Genomic DNA, 19,652 nt, shown 5'->3' on the forward strand with positions numbered 1-19,652 from the left:
TATTAATATTCAGCACGATTCAGCAAAATGTTTAAGTGCTGTTGTTAAAGACAAAGATTGGTTCTGGCATTTAAGATTCAGACATCTCAATTTTGAAGGCCTGAAGCTGTTAGCAAGCAAAAATATGGTAAAATCTTTGCCTTATATTAGTCATCCAGATGAAGTTTGTGAAAGCTGCGTACTTGGGAAACATCACAGACTGAGCTTTACTAAAGAAATCAAGTGACAAGCAACAAAGCCACTAGAGCTCGTTCACACAGATGTGTGTGGTCCATTGAAGCCAACGTCAAAAAGACAAAATAGGTATTTTCTTACATTCATTAATGAATATAGCAGAAAGACTTGGGTCTACTTCTTGAAGAAGAAATCAGAAGCATTCAATATCTTCCAAGAGTTTAAAGCTCTTGTCGAAAAGCAAAACAGCTACTATATTAAGACACTGCGATCAGATCAATGAGGAGAATATATGTCGAATGTATTTCAAAACTTCTGCAAAGAGCACGGCATCCGACAACAAACAACACCATCCTAATCGCCACCACTAAATGGTGTTACTGAAAGGAAAAATCACACTATATTAGATATAGTCAGAAGCATTACCCAAAGAATTTTGGGCTAAAGTAGTATCTTGTGCTATTTACTTATTGAATAGGTGTCTAACCAGAAGACTTTGTTTCAAGACACCTGAAGAAGCTTGGAGTTCATACAAACCATGCATTAATCATTTCAGAATTTTTGGGTGTATTGCCCACACCAAGATCCCAGAAGCCAGAAGAACCAAGCTTGACGACAAAAAACAAAATTATATTTTTTTCGGTTATGGTGACAGAACAACGGGATATAAGCTGTTTAATCCCATCACCAAAAAAGCTATTATGAGTAGAGACGTAATATTTGAAGAAGATGAAACTTGGAATTGGGATAAGTACGAAGCAGTGAAAAACATAGAGCTCGTTCTAGAAGAAGATGAAGAAAATGCAGCAAGAGAAGTTGCAACGGTGCCACAGATTCTTTTATACTGATCTCCCATACCTTCTAGAAATGATCCCTCATCAAATGAGAGTTTAAGTGAAAGACCCAGAAAAATGAGAAGCCTGAGGGAAGTATATAAAGCTACTAAAATGGAGGAAGATCAGAATTTTGTTAGGAATTATGTCTCAAATTCCCATTATTATTAGTTTCTATTTTAGAGTGTATTTTTTTATGGTAATTTCTTGTAGAAACATGTATTGGGCTCTAAGAAATTTTAATCCTTGTCCACCAATGAATTGGGTATGTGACTCTATAAATAGACACTTAGGCTATTGTTGAGAGTTATGAGTTGAGAAAGATTTAGCCTCATGAGGGAGTACGATATTGGTAGGGATGAGTTACGGGTTTGGTAGAGTGAACACTGATGGCGAGAGGGAGTCTCATGGAGTACACGGAGAACTCGGGAAGAGTTTGTGTGTATGATCCGGTGTTGAAATTCTCTACAATTGTAATATCTCTACATATATAGTGAATCTCTTCTCATCCGTGGATGTAACCCTGATTTTGGGTGAACCACGTATATATCTTGTGTTGTGGTTTGAATTGTTATTTTTTCTTTCTTTCTTTTGCTTCCGATGTGCCCAACAAAGTGGTATCAGAGCTCTAGGTTGACAGATTGCCAGGTTGGCAGTTTGAGTTATGGAAGCAAATACAAGTAGAATGATTAATTTTAATGGTTTAAATTATCACATATGGAAAGGAAAAATGGAGGATCTTCTTTATGTGAAAGATTATTACTTACCGGTGTTTAGTGCTGAAAAACCAGAAAACAAATCTGATGTGGAATGGACTTTGTTACATCGACAGGTCTGTGGGTATATCAGGCAATGGGTAGATGATAATGTTTTGAACCATATTAGTGGAGAGACACATGCATGTTCTCTATGGAGTAAGCTTGAACAGCTATATGCTAGACAGACTGGAAATAATAAATTGTTTCTGATTAAGCAGATGATGGCTTTGAGATACCAGGACGGGACTCCTTTATCTGATCACCTGAATACATGGTCCGGTATCTCCACCTTGGCTCAAATTCTATTACGTCAATTATCGCTTCTCATGGCAATTAAATCTGGACAATTCTCTGCGACTTCAATCTTCTCGATCTTGTTGTAGAACTCAGATTATCCCCACTATACATTGCTTAATCAGTCAAAACCCCAAGGCTCCACCTTAACTACTCAAGCTCCATGCCATGTAACCAAGCCGATTGACTCCACCTACAACTAAAGCCCGTTGTAGCACATGTTGAGACTTCTTGTGTTTTTTAGATCTCCTTCACCTTTGGCTCTGATACCAGTTGTTGGGCACAGCGGAAGTAAAAGAAAGAAAGAAAAAAACAATAACAAACACAACACAAGATATATACGTGGTTCACCCAAAATCAGGGTTACATCCATGGATGAGAAGAGATTCACTATATATGTAGAGATATTACAATTGTAGAGAATTTCAACACCAGATCATACACGCAAACTCTTCCTAAGTTCTCCGTGTACTCCATGAGACTCCCTCTTTTTATACTAACTTCCTTAGGGTTTTCTTTTCCCTAAAGGCTAGACTTTGGGCTTTTAATAAAACCCACTTGGGCTTTTAATAAAACCCACTTGGGTTTTCCTCCATATAGAAGGAAATAAACCCAACAAATTTGTTATGTTTATTTTTGGATAGTGATCCTGTTAGCTTCACAGAAGCTATCCAAGTGAAGAAATGGAAGACGGCTATGGATGAAGAAATCAAAGCTATAGAGAAAAATGATACATAAGAGCTATGTAGTCTACCAAAAGGTCATAAGCCTATTGGAGTGAAATGGGTGTACAAGACAAAGAAGAATGAAAAAGGCAAAGCTCAAAGATACAAAGCACGCCTTGTAGCAAAGGGCTACAAACAAAGAAAATGATTAGATTATGGAGAAGTGTTTGCTCCTGTTGTCCGACTAGAGACAATCAGACTAATGATATCTGTCGTTGCCCAGAATAGATGGAAGCTTTACCAACTTGATGTGAAGTCAACATTACTGAAGATGATATTGGGAATGCAGAAATTTGGAGAATCAAGTTTAAAGGGGGATGTTGAAAGTAAACTTAATTCTCCTCACTACCAGAAGAACCTAGAAGCTGCAAGAAGATGTAAGAAGCAACGTTATACTAGAACCCAGAAGTTGCAAGAAAATCAAGAATCGACAAGAAGCCATGAGAAGCTTCTGGAAGCAGCCACAACTATCCACCGACCATGGAAGGTGCCGTGAAGCAACCATCCGGTGGAATTCAACTTGATAGCTTCTACGCGTATTGGAAGCCTATAAATAGATTGTTGCATATGTAGTTTAGAAATGAAGATATGAATATATGAAATAAATGAATGAAATATAGAGAGAGAAAAGAAGAAAGAATGGCAAAGAGAAAGAGAGAAATTCTGTATTTGTGTTTTAGTTTTTCTTCAATGAATTTTTGTTTATCTCTCTCCTGTGGGTTATATTAATCACCATAAGTGATTATTTGTGAGTGATTTCTACCACCAACACATTCAACCAGTGATTCTGGTCTGAATTCCGAGCAGCAAAGGTCTATTAATTCCAATGTGCTCCAGTTGCAGAATCTTCATCATTTTGGCGAGTTGCTAAGTTTTAGCTCACTCCGATGACCCACCAAAGTTCACATCCAAAACTTAGTCACTGAGCATCGACAATTCAATTGAAGCATCAGTTCCAGCGTGCTTCAGTCACGGCGACCAATAGTTCCGACAAACTTCGTGAACAGGTCCGACGAGACCAGTGATCATCACTGACCAAACTAAAAAGTTAGTCCGGCAAGTTCATTTTCAATGTGTTGTCCATTGGGAAAATATGAAACTAGATGAGATGTATCAAATAAGGCAAAGGGTATTTTTGTCTTTTAAGTTATTAATTAAATTCTCAGTGGAAATGGAATGGTCATTCCACTGGTCTAAAAGTGGAATGGTGATTCCAACAAAATGATGGAATGAGCATTCCCAGGGAATTAGTTGGAATTCTCATTCCACTTTAAATATGGAATACCAAACAAGGGAAAGGGAATCAAAAAGTGGAATAGACATTCCATTCTAACCCATTCCACCACACCAAACATGCCCTGATGGGTTTTAACCTTTTTTTTTTTTTTTTTTTTTGGTGTGTGCGGGTGTTTTAATGAAATTTTCTGTTGTTGAGAAAAAAAAAAAAAAAAAATGATAATAACGAACTAAATTTTGTGTTATTATGAATTATTGGCTTGAGATGTATCTATCTTCCTTTGGAACTAAATTGTTCAAGATGTAAATATCTTTGATTTTCGAAAGTCCCAAATTTTAAAAAGATGTAAATTGTTCAAGATGTAAGTTTCTATACATGTGTTGGTGTATGCAACAAGTGACAAATTTTTAAGTAATAATGCCTGCTACTTTCTACTTTAAAACAAGCCAGGGGAAGAGAGTATGTCCATACTTCGAACTGCTGTAAGATACCGCTGCTGATTCTGGTCTTTAAAATTCAAACCGCCTACTTTAAAGCAACTGCAACTAATGCCATAGAGAGCATTAATGTCTAATAGACCCTTAACTTCAGGGTGTTGGGAGAGGTATAATAGGTATAGACCCGGCCTCCCTTTGATGTCCACAAAGTAACTGCAACTAGTGCTTTTTTGTTTTGCTCAAGTTTGTACCACCAAGCAGTGGCACTAATTGAATTTTCTTTGTAACTTATAGTACTTCCCATGTTACGTGAACTCAGGTGGAGGTAAGTGTCCGAGTTTATAATTTTATCAATTCCCAACCTACATAATATTTTTCTTTCTATTTTTGTAAGAGTAAAATAATGTTGTCACTCATTCTGAAGCAAATGAGCATAATAAACGAGTTCTATGAATAATTTTATAATAAGTTTGAATTATGTTATCAAATCCTCAAACCTGTATATTATTATTTTATTTTATTTATTTATTTTGAGTAATTTAGTGTTTTCACTATTTTGTAGCAAATGAGCATAATACACGAGTTCTATGAATAATTTTATAATAAGTTTGAATTATTTGATATGCTTGTTATGTAAGATAAATGAGCTATACCTCTGTCCGAGGTTTTGGGTGTCCTGACACATGTACTTCAGGCATTTTTAAAGTATTCCAAAAGACATGGCACATTGTGGGGAACTCAATTATTAAGGCCATCTCTGAATTCCATCTCTGAATTCTTCGGGAATGGGAAGCTCCTTTATGAGATCAACTGCACTTACATTTAACTTGTTCCAAAGTGTTCAAATCCCTCATCTGTTAATGACTACAGGCCAATATCCTGCTGCAACACCATCCACAAGTGTATAGCAAAATTGTTGGCTTCCAAGCTTCAACTTACCCTTCCTCATATCATTGACACTACTCAAACAGCTTTTGTCCAAGGCAGAAAGATCACTGACTCCATCCTCCTTGCACATGAGCTTTTAAGAGGCTATCACAAAGACATTGGCCCTCCTAGGTGTGCTATCAAAATTGAGCTTATGAAAGCTTTTGACTCTGTAAATTGGGACTTCATCTCCAACTGCCTCACTCTTCTCAAATTTCCTCAAAAGTTTATCTCCCTTATCCTGTCTTGTATCTCATCCCCATCATTCACAATTGCTCTGAATGGAGAATTTCAGGGGTTTTTTAAGGGGAAGAGAGGGTTGAGACAAGGAGATCCAATCTCCCCGTTCCTGTTTGTCATTGTTATTGAAGCTCTGTCATCCATTATCAGCAACTATGTTACTCGAGCTCCAAGATTCAAGCATCATTGGAGATGTAAGGAGCAACGTATCACCCACCTATCATTTGTTGATGACCTCCTTTTACTATGCCATGGAGACATTGAATCCATATCCATACTGAAATCAGCCCTTGACCTCTTCTACTCGATGTCTGGTCTAACAATCAACCTGTCAAAAAGTTCAATCTTTTGTGCAGGCATTCACCCTCAGATGGAAGAAGTAATCATTGATATGTTTGGCATTCAGAAAGGCGGTCTGCCTATTAGACATCTCGGGGTTCCACTGATCACTACAAACCTCAAGAGCTCTGATTGTAGAACTCTCATTGAAAGAATCACTCATAGGATCTCTCACTGGTCTGCCAGATCCCTTTCCTATGCAGGTCATTTACAGCTTCTTAAAGCTGTCCTTGTCTCAACTCAGCTCTATTGGTCTAGTATTTTTGTCCTCCGAAAAAGTGTAATCAATGAGCTGAACAAGATCTTCAGATCATTTCTTTGGTCTGGACCAGAATTGAAATCTACAGGGTCAAAAGTTACATGGTATAATGTCTGCAGGCCCAAAGCTGAAGGTGGCCTAGACATCCCTAACCTTGAGGTTGCAAATAGAGCTGCTATTCTCAGATATATTTGGGACCTTCATACAGACAATTCAGACAGAGTATGGATCAATTGGTGCAGAATTTACCTCATAAAGAATAGAAGCTTTTGGAGCTTGAAGATCCCCCAACCTTGCTCTTGGAGCTGGCGGAAAATTCTTCAGCTGAGGCATCCAGCTAGACTCATCATCAAGCATGTCATCGACAATGGAATGGATACCAACTTTTGGTTGGACAATTGGTCTCCAGCAGGTCCTCTCAGCTTATGTTTTCCTTCCCACATCCTCTCAAACTTGGGAGCTGATGAGTTCACTCTTGTAGGTAGATTCATAGTGAATAACTCATGGTCATTCCCCCATTCACTCTCCAATGCCGTTCCTGAACTTCTTGCTCTTCCTCAGCCATGCTCAACCAGAAAAGATAAGCTAATTTGGTCAGCATCCCCCTCTGGTACCTTTAATCTCAAACATACCACTCTCCATCTTGCAGGCAACGGTGATCAAATTGCTTGGAACAACCTTGTATGGTGCTCTCTCACAATTCCAAGGATGAAATTCAACATGTGGTTCGCAGCCCAAAGTAGACTCCCAACCCTCGACAGCAGAGCAATGGCTAGTCATGATAGCATATGTGCTCTATGCAATTCTGAGCCTGAATCCCACTCCCACCTCTTTTTCAGATGCATCTTCTCCTCACCATTGTGGAAATTCATACAAGATAGGTGCAAATTCTACAAACCATTCCTCTCTTGGGAGGACATGATTTTGTGGATTAGCCACCGATGGAAGGGAAGCTCTCCAATCAATATGCTTCAGAAGATATGCCTCTCAGCCATGGTGTATCACATATGGGAAGAACGTAATAATCGAATCTTCAAAGGCAAATCGTCTTCGCAGAGATTGGTGTTGACTAAGGTCAGCAATACAATCACAAGCCTTCTCCAATTGCGCTGCCTTAAGGATTGTGAAGCATCTAGATGTATTTTGCAGCCTTGGAATTTGTCTCTGGCATGCTGTCGTCCTCCTCCGAGACCGCCGGATTAGCTATTACAGAGGGATCCCTTTTGCCGATTTAGGGCTTTGCTACCGGATTGAAAGCTTGACAACTTAGTTTAACGGCTTTTTTATTAGTTTGTTAAACAACGTTATTAGGCTTGTATTGGTCTGGGGTTTTGTTTCTTGTTTGTTTTGGCCATTGGCCTCTTGTTTTGTGCCTCTTTAGGCCTGTTGCCCTTTATGGGCTGTTATGGCCAAAGGCCTCCATGTACAGTTTTCTTCTATCTATACATTGCTTAACCTTTCAAAAAAAAAAAAAAAATCAATTAGAACACTTTTGCACTATTCATACATTTGAAAAAATATTGTATTTTGGGAAATAGCACCTACCTCCCTCGAGGTTAGGCCGAATTACACACAGTTACCCTCCGCTTTCAAAAATTACATGGACCTCTCTCAAATTTAGCTGTGTCATAATACTATATCCTTTGGGTTAAGGGTCAACCCAGTCAATGTCGTTTTTTTGCTAGTGTCAGCATCTTTTCATAGAGAAATATCACATTTGCCCTTAGATAGGTTGCAAAGACAATTGCACCATCACTTTTTGATAAATAAAATTACTTATATACCCTCAATATGGAGAGAAAAACAAGCTCTTTCATGTCCTCCATATATAATTATATATGTTGATGATTTCTTCTGTATCTACTTTGCTCCTCTCCCTAAAACCTTACCAGATCTCTCTCCATCTATTCAAGGTCCTTCCCTCTCTCTATCTATAAATAAACATATACTCCGTATATATGACTCTCTCTCTATATATATATATACACGTACTCACATAACTACAGTTCTTCACTGCCACTGCTTTTTCTTTTTTTTTTTTCTTTTTCTTTTGAGAAGCGCTCAGGTAGTCTCTTGTCTTTGACTGAATTCAACCAATGGGAGTAGGTTGAATCTTCCATAGCACTTCAGGTAAATCCATTCAATGCCTTTATGGTAAATTTCAAGAGCACGACTCCATTGTTATTCTATTGGGGAAATGATATACACAATGACATTCAAAATAGATATTTAAATAGCTACTAAAGAAAAGCAGTCTCGCTTCAGTTAGGACAGAGAATTGAATCCACGTGTATAGGTAAAGAGAGAGAAATTGAGACCTACTTGCCAAAATGAAGAATCATCCAAAAAAACCAACAAGTGGTACGACGTCCCCCAAAATATAGTCTTCTCAATCAACCCATCCACTTCTTCCCTTCGCTCCTCCTCATTGGTTGTCATCGGAGTCCTTCGTGGAATTGTCCGGAGGTGTCCACTGTTAAGTATATTAATAATTTACAGATTGTAAAATACTTCTATTTATAGAATGGAAAAGATGTTTTAAAAAAAAGAGAATAATTATAATAAAATAATTAATATTCAATAATAATTAAACAACAAATATAATTGTATTAAAATAGAAAACAAATCAGAACAGAGAAAAATCGATAGTATTAGCCTGTTTGATAGAGAGGCACGCAATGCGTTGTCCTAAAGCCTTTGAAGTCTCCCTTACATGCAGATCATTACGATCCACCAAAAACTCTAAGATACAACTCCAATGGTTCCCTATACGCACGATCACAGAGAAGCTTTCAACAAGTTTTGATGTCACGTTGCCCAAGAGAAATAGTGAATATATATATAATAGGAGTAGACTGTATGATAGCAGAGAGATAATATAATTGCAGTAGTTTTTCTGAGAGTAGAAGAGATTTTATTTTATTAATTTCTCCGCTAATCAAAACCTACATATTAATAGAATTTCATCAACATGTATAAACCTAGATGTGCCGTTTGGCTTAACAATTATAGCATTTAATTTAATTCTTTTTAATTTAATTAGTATCATCTACAGTTAATTAGTTAAGGATTTTTGAATTTCTAACCAATAGAAATTCTAGAGTTGGAAGTTTTAAAACTTCTCTAATAACTCTAACAATCCCCCACAAGTTTTAAAACTTAAAAATAAATAAAGATCATATAGAATATATACGTAATTAAAAAAGATATCATAATGGGGCAACTGAATACTATGCAATGGGTGCAAGAGTCTTCCGGACTTGAACTTGCACTTTGTGTCGATAGTTTTCATTTGAGGGTTCTGAGAGACTAGGTCTTGAACTCGGCCCTTGAGTCAAACTTTAACATATCACACGCACAATATTGACGATAAACTTGGTTTCACGGTTTAATGCTATTAATGGCCATGCGCTTGTATCTTGATTCTCATAAGAGTTATTAGAGAACAATCCAATTCTTATAGTCGCGACCTTACGACAGCTCCCATTTAGGTGAGTCCTCCAAAGGTACATGTGACAGATACCTTGCAAGAGTATGCTTACCTCGGGCTCATTCAGGGCAATGCCCTTCCTAACGTCACATTAAACAGCACAAATGCCATAGGGATGGGTAGGAAAGAATCTTCTTGAGAAACCTCCTAAATAAAGTGCTGTAAACGAGTCACGCAGTACGGATTGTTTCTACCCATTGAACCTTCTTCAAGGGATCTCCAATCACAAAGGATGGGTTACCTCCGAAGGTGACTCCCTTATTGGCTTAAGCCCATTCCCCTCGATAAATCTAGGACTACGCTCCTAGACAAACCTTTAGTCAATTAGTCAGCTAAGTTCTTTTCTGACTTAATATATTCTAAGGAGATTATACTCCTATTCAACATGCTCCTCACAGACTTAATCTTACTTGTATATGTCTATTCATTTTCTTATTTGTATAGGATTGTCTCACTAGATTAATAGTTGCCTTACAATCACAATGTATATGTATTGCTGGAATTGATTTATTTACTAATGGCAAATCTAATAAGAGACTCTTAATCCATTCAGCTTCAATGCATGTTGTATCTAATGCTATAAGCTCTGATTCCATTGTACTTCTGGATATAATTGTTTGTTTTCTGGAACTCCATGATATTGTAGCTCCTCCTAAGAGAAATACATAGCCACTAGTGGATTTAACCTCTAAACTATCAGTAATCCAATTAGCGTCACTATATCCCTCTACCATCTCAGGAAAACATTTATAACATAAAGAATTTTCAATAGTCCCTCTTAGGTATCTAAAAACTCGCTCTAAAGCTGTCCAATGTTCTGTACTCGGGTTATGAGTCTATCTACTAAGTCTTCCCACAGCATATGAAATATCAGGCCTAGTTTTATTAGCTAAATATAGTAAAGATCCAATCATTTGTGAATATTTTAATTGGGAAACAGGATCACCACTATTTTTCTTCAAATGTACATTAGGATCATAAGGAGTTGACACAGGTTTACTCTCAAAATAATTAAATTTTCTCAACATCTTCTTAATTGTATTAGATTGACTTATAGTAATTCCTTCTAAATTTCTCTCAATTTTCATTCCTAAGATCATATAAACTTCTCCTAAATCTTTTATATTAAAACTCAAAGATAAGTATGTCTTAATATCTTTTACTATTTCCAAATTTGTTCCAAAAATTAATATGTCATCCACATAAAGACATAGTATCACATGATCTCCATTACTCTCTTTATAGTATAAACATTTATCATGCTCATTTATTTTAAATCCATAATCCAAAATAACTCTATCAAAATTTTCATGCCACTGCTTAGGAGCTTGCTTAAGACCATATAATGATTTGACTAATTATATACCCTGTGTTCTTGTCCTTTTACAATATAACTTTCAGGTTGTTCCATATAGATTTCTTCATCTAAATCTCTATTTAAAAATACGGTCTTTACATCCATTTGATAAATTACTAAATTGTGTATGGATGTTAAAGCTATTAATATCCTAATAGTGGTAATACTAGATACAGGTGAGTAAGTGTCAAAATAATCTATTCCTTTCTTTTGTGTAAATCCCTTAACTACTAGTCTTACCTTATACTTGTCTATACTTCCATCAGGTCTTAACTTCTTTCTAAATACCCATTTACAACCAATGGATTTATTTCCAGGAGGCAAATTAGTCAGCACCCAATTATTATTTTGAATTATAGATTCAAATTCACTATTTGTAGCCTCCTTCCAAAAAGGAGCATCTATGGAAGACATGGCTTCCTTGTAGGTGTTTGGTTCTCCTTCTACTACAAATGTATAGAATCGTTCTCCAAAATTCTTCTCTATTAGGGGTCTTTTACTCTTCTAAGTTCAACTTGAGATTCAGGTTCCTTTTCGGAAGAAATACTAGAAGAGGGTTTCTCGTGAGTAGAGTTTGATTGTTTCTCAACTATATGGTGTGGAATTCTTGTTTTAAATGGAAAAATGTAGCATCTCTAGACTCAATTATTGTATTATTTGATATTTCACTAATTTAACTAATTTCAGAGTTAAACACTAAAAATCTATTAGCACTACTATTTTTGGCATAACCTAAGAAAATAACATCTACTATTTTAGGTCCTATTTTTTTTTTCTTAGTTTCAGGTATAGCCACCTTTGCTAAACACCTCCACACTCGTAGGAATTTAATATTAGGTGTTCTTCCTTTCCAAACTTCATATGGGGTCTTTTCATTATCTCCAACAGTTACCCTATTAAGTATTAAACATGCAATGAGTATTGCTTCCCCCCACAAATTCTCGGATACACCAGAACTAGTTAACATAGCATTTACCATGTCCAACAAAGTCCAATTTTTCCTTTCTGCCACACCATTAGATTGAGGTGAATAAGGGGCAGTAACTTCATGTATAATTCCACTTTCTTTACAGAATATACCAAGAACATTCCATTGATACTCTCCTCCTCTATTGGACTTAAGTCTTTTAATTTTCTTCTCTAGTTGATTCTCCACTTCATTTTTGTACACTTTAAATCTTTCAAACACCTCATCCTTTGTTTTAATTACGTATACATAAGAATATTTTGAACAATCATCTATGAATGTCACAAAGTACTTTTTCCCACCTCTAGTTGGAGGTCTATTTGAATCACATACGTCATTGTGAATTAATTCTAAAAGTTGGGTATTTCTTTTAATAGACTTAAAATGTTTTCTAGGTTGCTTTTCTTGAACACATACTTCACTTTTTTTGTTTCAAATCAACCGCAGTCTTTGGAATTAAATTTAAATCCATTAATCTTTTAATTTTCTTCAAGTTTACATGTCATAATCTTCCATGCCATACATCACAAGATTCAACACTAAAAATTTGAAGAGAATTCTTATTAACTTCAGAAATTACATTCATCTTAAATAAACCTTCAATAACATAACCTTTTCCAATAAAAATATTATTCTTAGTAATCACTATTCTATTAGACTCCATTACAACTTTATATCCTTGTTGCACTAAGGACGATCCACTAATAAGATTTCTTCTCACTTCAGGAACATAACACATCCTTGACAATCAAAGTCTTTCCAGAAGTCATCTTTAGTTCTATATCTCCAATTCTAAGTACACGTGCGACCGAGTCATTCCCTAGAGTTACACTTCCTCCACTTGAGTTCTGAAAATTTTAAAAGCAATCACGATCAAAACATACATGTACATTAGCACCAGAATCTAACCACCAATCTCTGTTATGGTGAGTGTAAGTAATAGTTGGATTGAGATTATACCTTAATGCATTTTCATTTGAATTTTCTTGATCCACTAACACATTAACTTGTGCTTTAGAACCTCTCTGATTTTGAAAAGACTTATGCCTAGGCTTGTACACTTCTGTTTTCTTGTAAAAGCAATCCATTGCTTTTGTGATTGATCCTCCCACAGACATAGCAATGTTTATCCTCATTGTCCTTAGTATTTTTGAATGTATTACCTTGATTATTCTAGACATTCTTATTAAAATGTTTGTGGTGGTTGTTATTTCTAGTTGTTCCCTTGAAGTTCCTCCCTTTAGGTCTAAAGTGATTCCTATTGTTATTAGAATTACTTTTATTTTCAACTAAATTTACTTTAGTTGTCTTTTCATTTTCACTTTGGACACTTGACCTATGTTTTTCTTCAACCCTTAGTGAATTAATTACATGGGTCAAGGTTAGATCTCCTTGTTTATGTCTAAGGGACCTAGCGAAATCAGACTAAGAGGGTGGTAATTTTTCAATAAGGCAGGACACTCTAAAGTCCTCCCTTAACTTAGTTTCTTTCCTTTCCACTTTCCTAAGTAGCTCATGAAATTCATGGATTTGATCAGTAACTCTTTTATTTTCCACCATCTGATAGTTATTAAAGTTTGAGACTGCAAAGTGCTCTATACCAGCATCTTCAATTCCATATTTTGCTTCCAAGGCATTCCAAAGGTCTTTGGCACTACTTGTGGTATGATATACATCATAAAGGTGATCCGATAGTGCACTTAAAATTCTATTGTGGCAATGAAATTCAATTTGTTCAGGACTTAACCATGAGGACAATACTAAGTTACCTTGAGATTCTCCTAAGGCAGATAGAAGTCCTAAGACAGTCAACCAATATTTTATTTGTTTTTGCCACCTTCTAAAATTCACACCACTAAACTTTTCTGGTTTAACAGTATTAGCTTCTTCCAATTTAGGCATATTCATGTTTCCTCAAAAATACAAAGGGCAAATCGAGATATACAAATCTGTTAGAAACTAAAAGAAAGATGTCACTATAGAATTCTATTTTTTTTTTTAAATAATATCTTCCAATTCAAGTAACAGTGAAGCATACAATAAATTATTTGTATTCTAAACAGGACATTCAATAAATGTGAAATAGAGTAAAAAATAATTAAACAAATTATTATTATTATTGAAACAATATTGTTTAACTTTCAGAATGAAAGATGTTAAGAAAAATTAACTCTTTCTAATTTAAAATTACTCACTAAAAAAAAATTAAATTGAAAATAATTCATGCAATATTCCGATAACAATTTATAAAGCCACAATCTCTTTTTATAAAGTAATGATTCTATAAGGTAACGATTCTATCAGTAAGGATTTAAGTAATAATCTCTTTTTATAAAATATCAGTGCATATGCAAAGGTCATATAATTCACTCAACGATATTATACAACTAATCTCTTTTTCATACAATATCAATGCATATGCAAAGGTCATATAATTCACTCAATATTATTATAATAAAATCAATATCAGTAAAATATCAGTAATAATCAAAATTATTACGGCAACACTTAATCAATCACATAAACAATCATAATAAAATCAATATCAGTAAAATGTCAATATCAGTAAGATATCAGTAAAATATCAATATCAAAATTATTTACTGATAGATGGACTGAGATTATTTACTGATATTAGACAATCAGATATATATATATATACACGGCAACAATCTAAATGGAAAAGCAAACAAAGTAAATAACTTTTATCAACAGAACCAAAATTAATTACGATATGTGAATAATAAATTACCAAATTGAAATAGTAGAAATATATATATATATCTAAGCACTCAACAATTTATTTCAAAGGCTTTAGATTGTTAAGTATATTAATAATTTACAGATTGTAAAATACTTCTATTTATAGAATGGAAAAGATGTTTTTAAAAAAGAGAATAATTATAATAAAACAATTAATATTCAATAATAATTAAACAACAAATATAATTGTATTAAAACAGAAAACAAATCAAAACAGAGAAAGATCGATAGTTTTGGCCCATTTGATGGAGAGGCACGCAATGCGCTGTCCTAAAGCCTTTGAAGTCTCCCTTACGTGCAGGTAATTACGATCCCGATCACATAGAAGCTTTTACCAAGTTTTGATGTCACGTTGCCCAAGAGAAATAGAGAATATATATATAATAGGAGTGGACTGTATGATTGCACAGAGATAATATAATTGCAGTAGTTTTTTTGAGAGTAGAAGAGATCTTATTTTATTAATTTCTCCGCTAATCAAAAGCTACATATTAATAGAATTTATCAGGTCTTTTCATCAACTGGTATAAACCTAGATGTGCCGTTGGCTTAACAGTAATAGCATTTAGTTTAATTCCTTTTAATTTAATTATTATCATCTACAGTAAATCAGTTAAGGATTTTTGAATTTCTAACCAATAGAAATTCTAGAGTTGGAAGTTTTAAAACTTCTCTAATACCTCTAACATCCACTGCCGGCGACATCCACTGCCGGCGAGACAACCGACTTCCTCATCAATTGAGAATTGTAGGCACCTTCAATACTGCTCCAAATTTCACTACCGCTGGGTCGAGCTTTGAGGGCGCACGAATGCAATCGAGAGCAATATGAAGCGAAAGACATTAGAAGAAGACGTCGGTAAGTGGAGAGATAGGGTTTCTGTGGGTGGGAATGTGTGGGGACTTTCAAGATTTTGAAGCCATGGTTAATGGTTTCTCTATATATATATATGCTACTGCTATGCTTTTGCTGCCATGATTTTCTCTCGCTGACACTGATCTATGGTTGGTTGTTTGGCTTCTGATCAACATTTTTTTTTTCGAAAATTCAAGCAAATATATGTAGTTAATGAGTTCTGTATATATACATATATGTGTGTGTATATATATATAATATGCTACTGTTATGCTTTTGCTGCCATGATTTTCTCTTCCTAACACTGATCTATGTTTGGTTATTTGGCTTCTGATTAGCTTCTGATCAACTTGGAGGAGGGAATGGCCACAAGTGCCATCGTTTCAGTACAATCCTTCACTAGAAGGTAAAACAGAGGAGCAATTAATCATCCTTTCATTGCAATCCAAGGTTGTGCAGATCTGTGATCGCATTGCGAGCCTATCGAAAGGGTGAGTATTTTAAATAGGTGGTGCATGTGGCTAACATTTGCTTAGCTGGAGTAAAGTGAAATTGGGTGAGGTATCTCACTAATGAAATTCTATAGCATGTACTAGACACATCGGACAAGAAACAAGACTCTCACTATGGGCATTTCTTGCTATTTCTCACATTCTCTTAGTGGGCATAGCTAGTGGGTATTCAATTGCATAGTTGGAATCATAGGCCATATTTGTGGCTGCTAAGTATGAAGCCCTCTCCTGTTCATTAGATAGGATTAGATAGGGTGGCATAGGTTGGTCTTGATACTGTGTTTGAAAGCTATTATCCGACCATGTATGACGTCATTAAACAAACTACTAGGATCCCTCTGTGGTGATTATTAAGATGCATAGTCGGTATCAATTTGAAAGTGGCAAGACACTTCTAGTAAATGAGACCGTGACTATTAGATGGTAGATTCAATTTGAAAGTGGAGGTCGAGACCTTAGAATTCATGTTGATTCCAAATCACATTGAGTGGACCATCAAGAGATGGGCCCACATAAATGAATAACAACAAAATAAGTAAGGAAAGAGGGCACTGCTGGAAGTAGGCAAAGGAATGTGACATGGGAAAGACTCTTTGACTTAGTATGGAGGGGGAAACCACATCAGAGTCTACCGAGTTGGATGATTCAGAGAAGCAGAGGATGAACGGTCTGCTCATTTTAAATGGTAGGGTTTATGACCCGATGATGGATGGGATAAGCTCATACATTTATACCCTGCACTTCTCACTTCAAAACTTTCAATGTTACATTGGGTATAACTGGACTTCATGTTTAGCAGAATTTAATGTCGACAATGTCCTTTTTAGCTGAAATTCTTAATTATAATCTTTTTGCATAATGTGTCCACATTGAATTCAAACATTCTAGGAATAATAATTTTTTGTAATCTCAATAATTAATAACAACGGTTGTCTTCAATTTTAAATTTGTGAGGCCTTTCCCCTTTATTCATTGGGTAATACCCTGTATTTGCTCGACTTATCACTTTATCAATGACACTTGCTATTTTTTGTATATCATTTGTTATATATGTTTGAAATTTCGAACTTATTTATTTGTTTTATTAGTGATAGCTATCCTAAATTTATGAACTTGATCCTCTACTGCATCAAAAGAATGCTGATTTATGTATATATCTTATTATTTGGGTTGACCCTGGTGTTACACTTGTACCTAAAGGTCTTGTGTCGTTGAAAGTAAAAGAAATATTTCTAGGTCAAATTAGTTGAATCATGTGTCAAAGCACTATTAATTGTAAGTGAAATTTACTGGTAATGCCTCATATTCAGAAGTGACCACCTCAACTGTATAGATGTCATTCAGAAAAATTGATTTGCAGAAAATAGTTTGATTTAGGCTATTGATATCCACCAAGTAGTTCCAGCCAACCCTGCTGTGTTGGGTTTGATATCCTCTTTTAGTATTCTAAGTTTATGCTTTAACCGGAAAATGCATTCCCTAACAGCCACCTTACTGAAGGTGCGACCATCCCGATGAGAATTGGTTATGTTTATGCTGTAAAGATGTTCTCTGCAGCGGTTTTGTGAACAAGCATATGCTCTCAATCATTGCCAGCAGAAAAATCATTGTGTGACAGTCAGCTACAGGTATGTATTAAGATTTTCTTTGTTATTCTTCTTCTTTTATTGGATAATATATTTTAAATTTTCCATTTTTTGTTTGTTTACTTTTGAAAGCAGTGATCTGTTAGTGTGGTGTTTCTCCTGTGATGCATATTCAGATGCATTTTGCAACTGACTGCTTACATATTTAAATTTGGTGAAGGCCCTCCAGTTAGGGCAATTGAATATCTGCTGACCGAGAATAAGAAGGTTGAGGGGCTCGACCTCAGGCAGTTATTTTATTATATTTTTTTTATTTTAATGAAAACTTCCATTTTTTGTTTGTTAATTTACTTTTGAATCTGTCAGTTTGGTGTTTCTCCTGTGATGCATATTCAGATGCGTTTTGCAGCTGACTGCTTTACATACTTAAATTTGGTGAAGGCCCTCAGTTAGGGCAATTGAATATCTGCTGACCGAGAATAAGAAGGCTGAGGGGCTCAACTTCAGGCTGTTATTTTATTTTATTATTTATTTTAATGAAAACTTCTGGCGAATTAAGCCTTAATTTTTTGAGGGTAGGGGCTAAAGTTGGAAAAGGACTTGATGCATGACTTCTGATTGCCGAGTTATTGAAGGAGAATGCCTTTTTTTTTAAGGTTTTGATTATCTGATTGAGAGCCAAACAAAGTATAAATAAATTATTATTTTTAGCTTGAATAAATAAAAGAAGCATGCAATAGTCCTTCCACACAAAGCACCCGTAAAGACAAAGCACCTGTAATTTTACAAATATATCTAATAGAATTCAAAGCCAGAATGGTCTAATATCATTGTCTAACCAGCATAGTATATTTAAGTCAACAGTTCTATAGTGTCATTATAGAAAACAGAATTACAACAGAAGTCGTTGTACTCTAAATTTTGTAACGTATCTATAAGGGTGAACATCAACTCCAGTCACATAGTATGTCATTTTCACCATTTTAAAATAAGTGGAGGAGAATTGGCCACATTAATTAAAAATCTTAGGTTTCTAAATTTTCACCACCCTTGTATTTTATATATATAAGCTTTAAATATTATATTCCATAAATATAAACACATTTAAATATTGTATCTAAAATACACTTGTCTTCTTCCAAAATGTCATCTTCTTCCTTTCTCTCTCTAAAAGCTTCATCAGCTTCCACTAATGGACTCTCCAAGGACTCACAGTAACTTTTGAATTTCAAAACTTCACTTCAAAACCCAAACACACTCCTAAAACCCATGTAATTTCACTGGAGTATTATGCGAGTATTATGCAGAAACTCCAGAGTATTATCCATAGATCTAAGCTTTATTCATATAAATCTTGATTTTTGATCTGTTTTTTCTTATCTGATTAAAGAGTACAAACATCACTGGTTCGCACTCTTTTTAGTAGAATTTTGTTGGGATTTTATGTATAACATAAGCATGAAATATAGTTAGAACTGCTTGGGATACAAAATACGTATTGCTTGGGATGTTAAGTAGGATTATGTTGGGATGTTATGTACAATTTATACTGACTTAAATTACAAACTGTTGGGATGTTATTTACAAATAATCTATTAGGTTATGTTAGGATGTTGTGTACAACTTATATTGACTTAAATTACAAACTGTTTGGGATGTTGTGCAGTATACAAATAATTAAACAAAAAAACCATACTAGTCCATATGTTGCTTTATTCCAATATTGCTATGTTAATTCGGAATAAAATGACCTCGTATACGAAGAAAATGAAGTAAAAATTTATGGAAACAAATGAATAAAGAAATTTATGGGTTGTTGAAATATTTTGGAAAGAAACAATATTTTGGAAACAAATCAATGGTCCTTCTCGCGTTCCAAATCTCCACGCAAACGGCAA

General features: G+C 35.0%; 1 protein-coding gene across 1 annotated transcript; it reads left to right on the plus strand.

Moving 5' to 3' along the window:
* Positions 1 to 1,737: 1,737 nt before the first annotated feature.
* On the plus strand, positions 1,738 to 7,426 carry LOC132301202 (uncharacterized). The gene is made up of 3 exons (XM_059798478.1): positions 1,738 to 2,044; positions 2,973 to 3,271; positions 5,297 to 7,426. The coding sequence occupies exons 1-3, from the start codon at positions 1,738 to 1,740 to the stop codon at positions 7,424 to 7,426; spliced, it is 2,736 nt and encodes a 911-aa protein (XP_059654461.1).
* The last annotated feature ends 12,226 nt before the right edge of the window (positions 7,427 to 19,652 follow it).

Source organism: Cornus florida, unplaced genomic scaffold (genome assembly GCF_030987335.1).
Source record: "Cornus florida cultivar Cherokee Brave unplaced genomic scaffold, ASM3098733v1 CherokeeBrave_3.0.0_Hap2_Chr03, whole genome shotgun sequence".
Classification (NCBI taxonomy): domain Eukaryota; kingdom Viridiplantae; phylum Streptophyta; class Magnoliopsida; order Cornales; family Cornaceae; genus Cornus; species Cornus florida.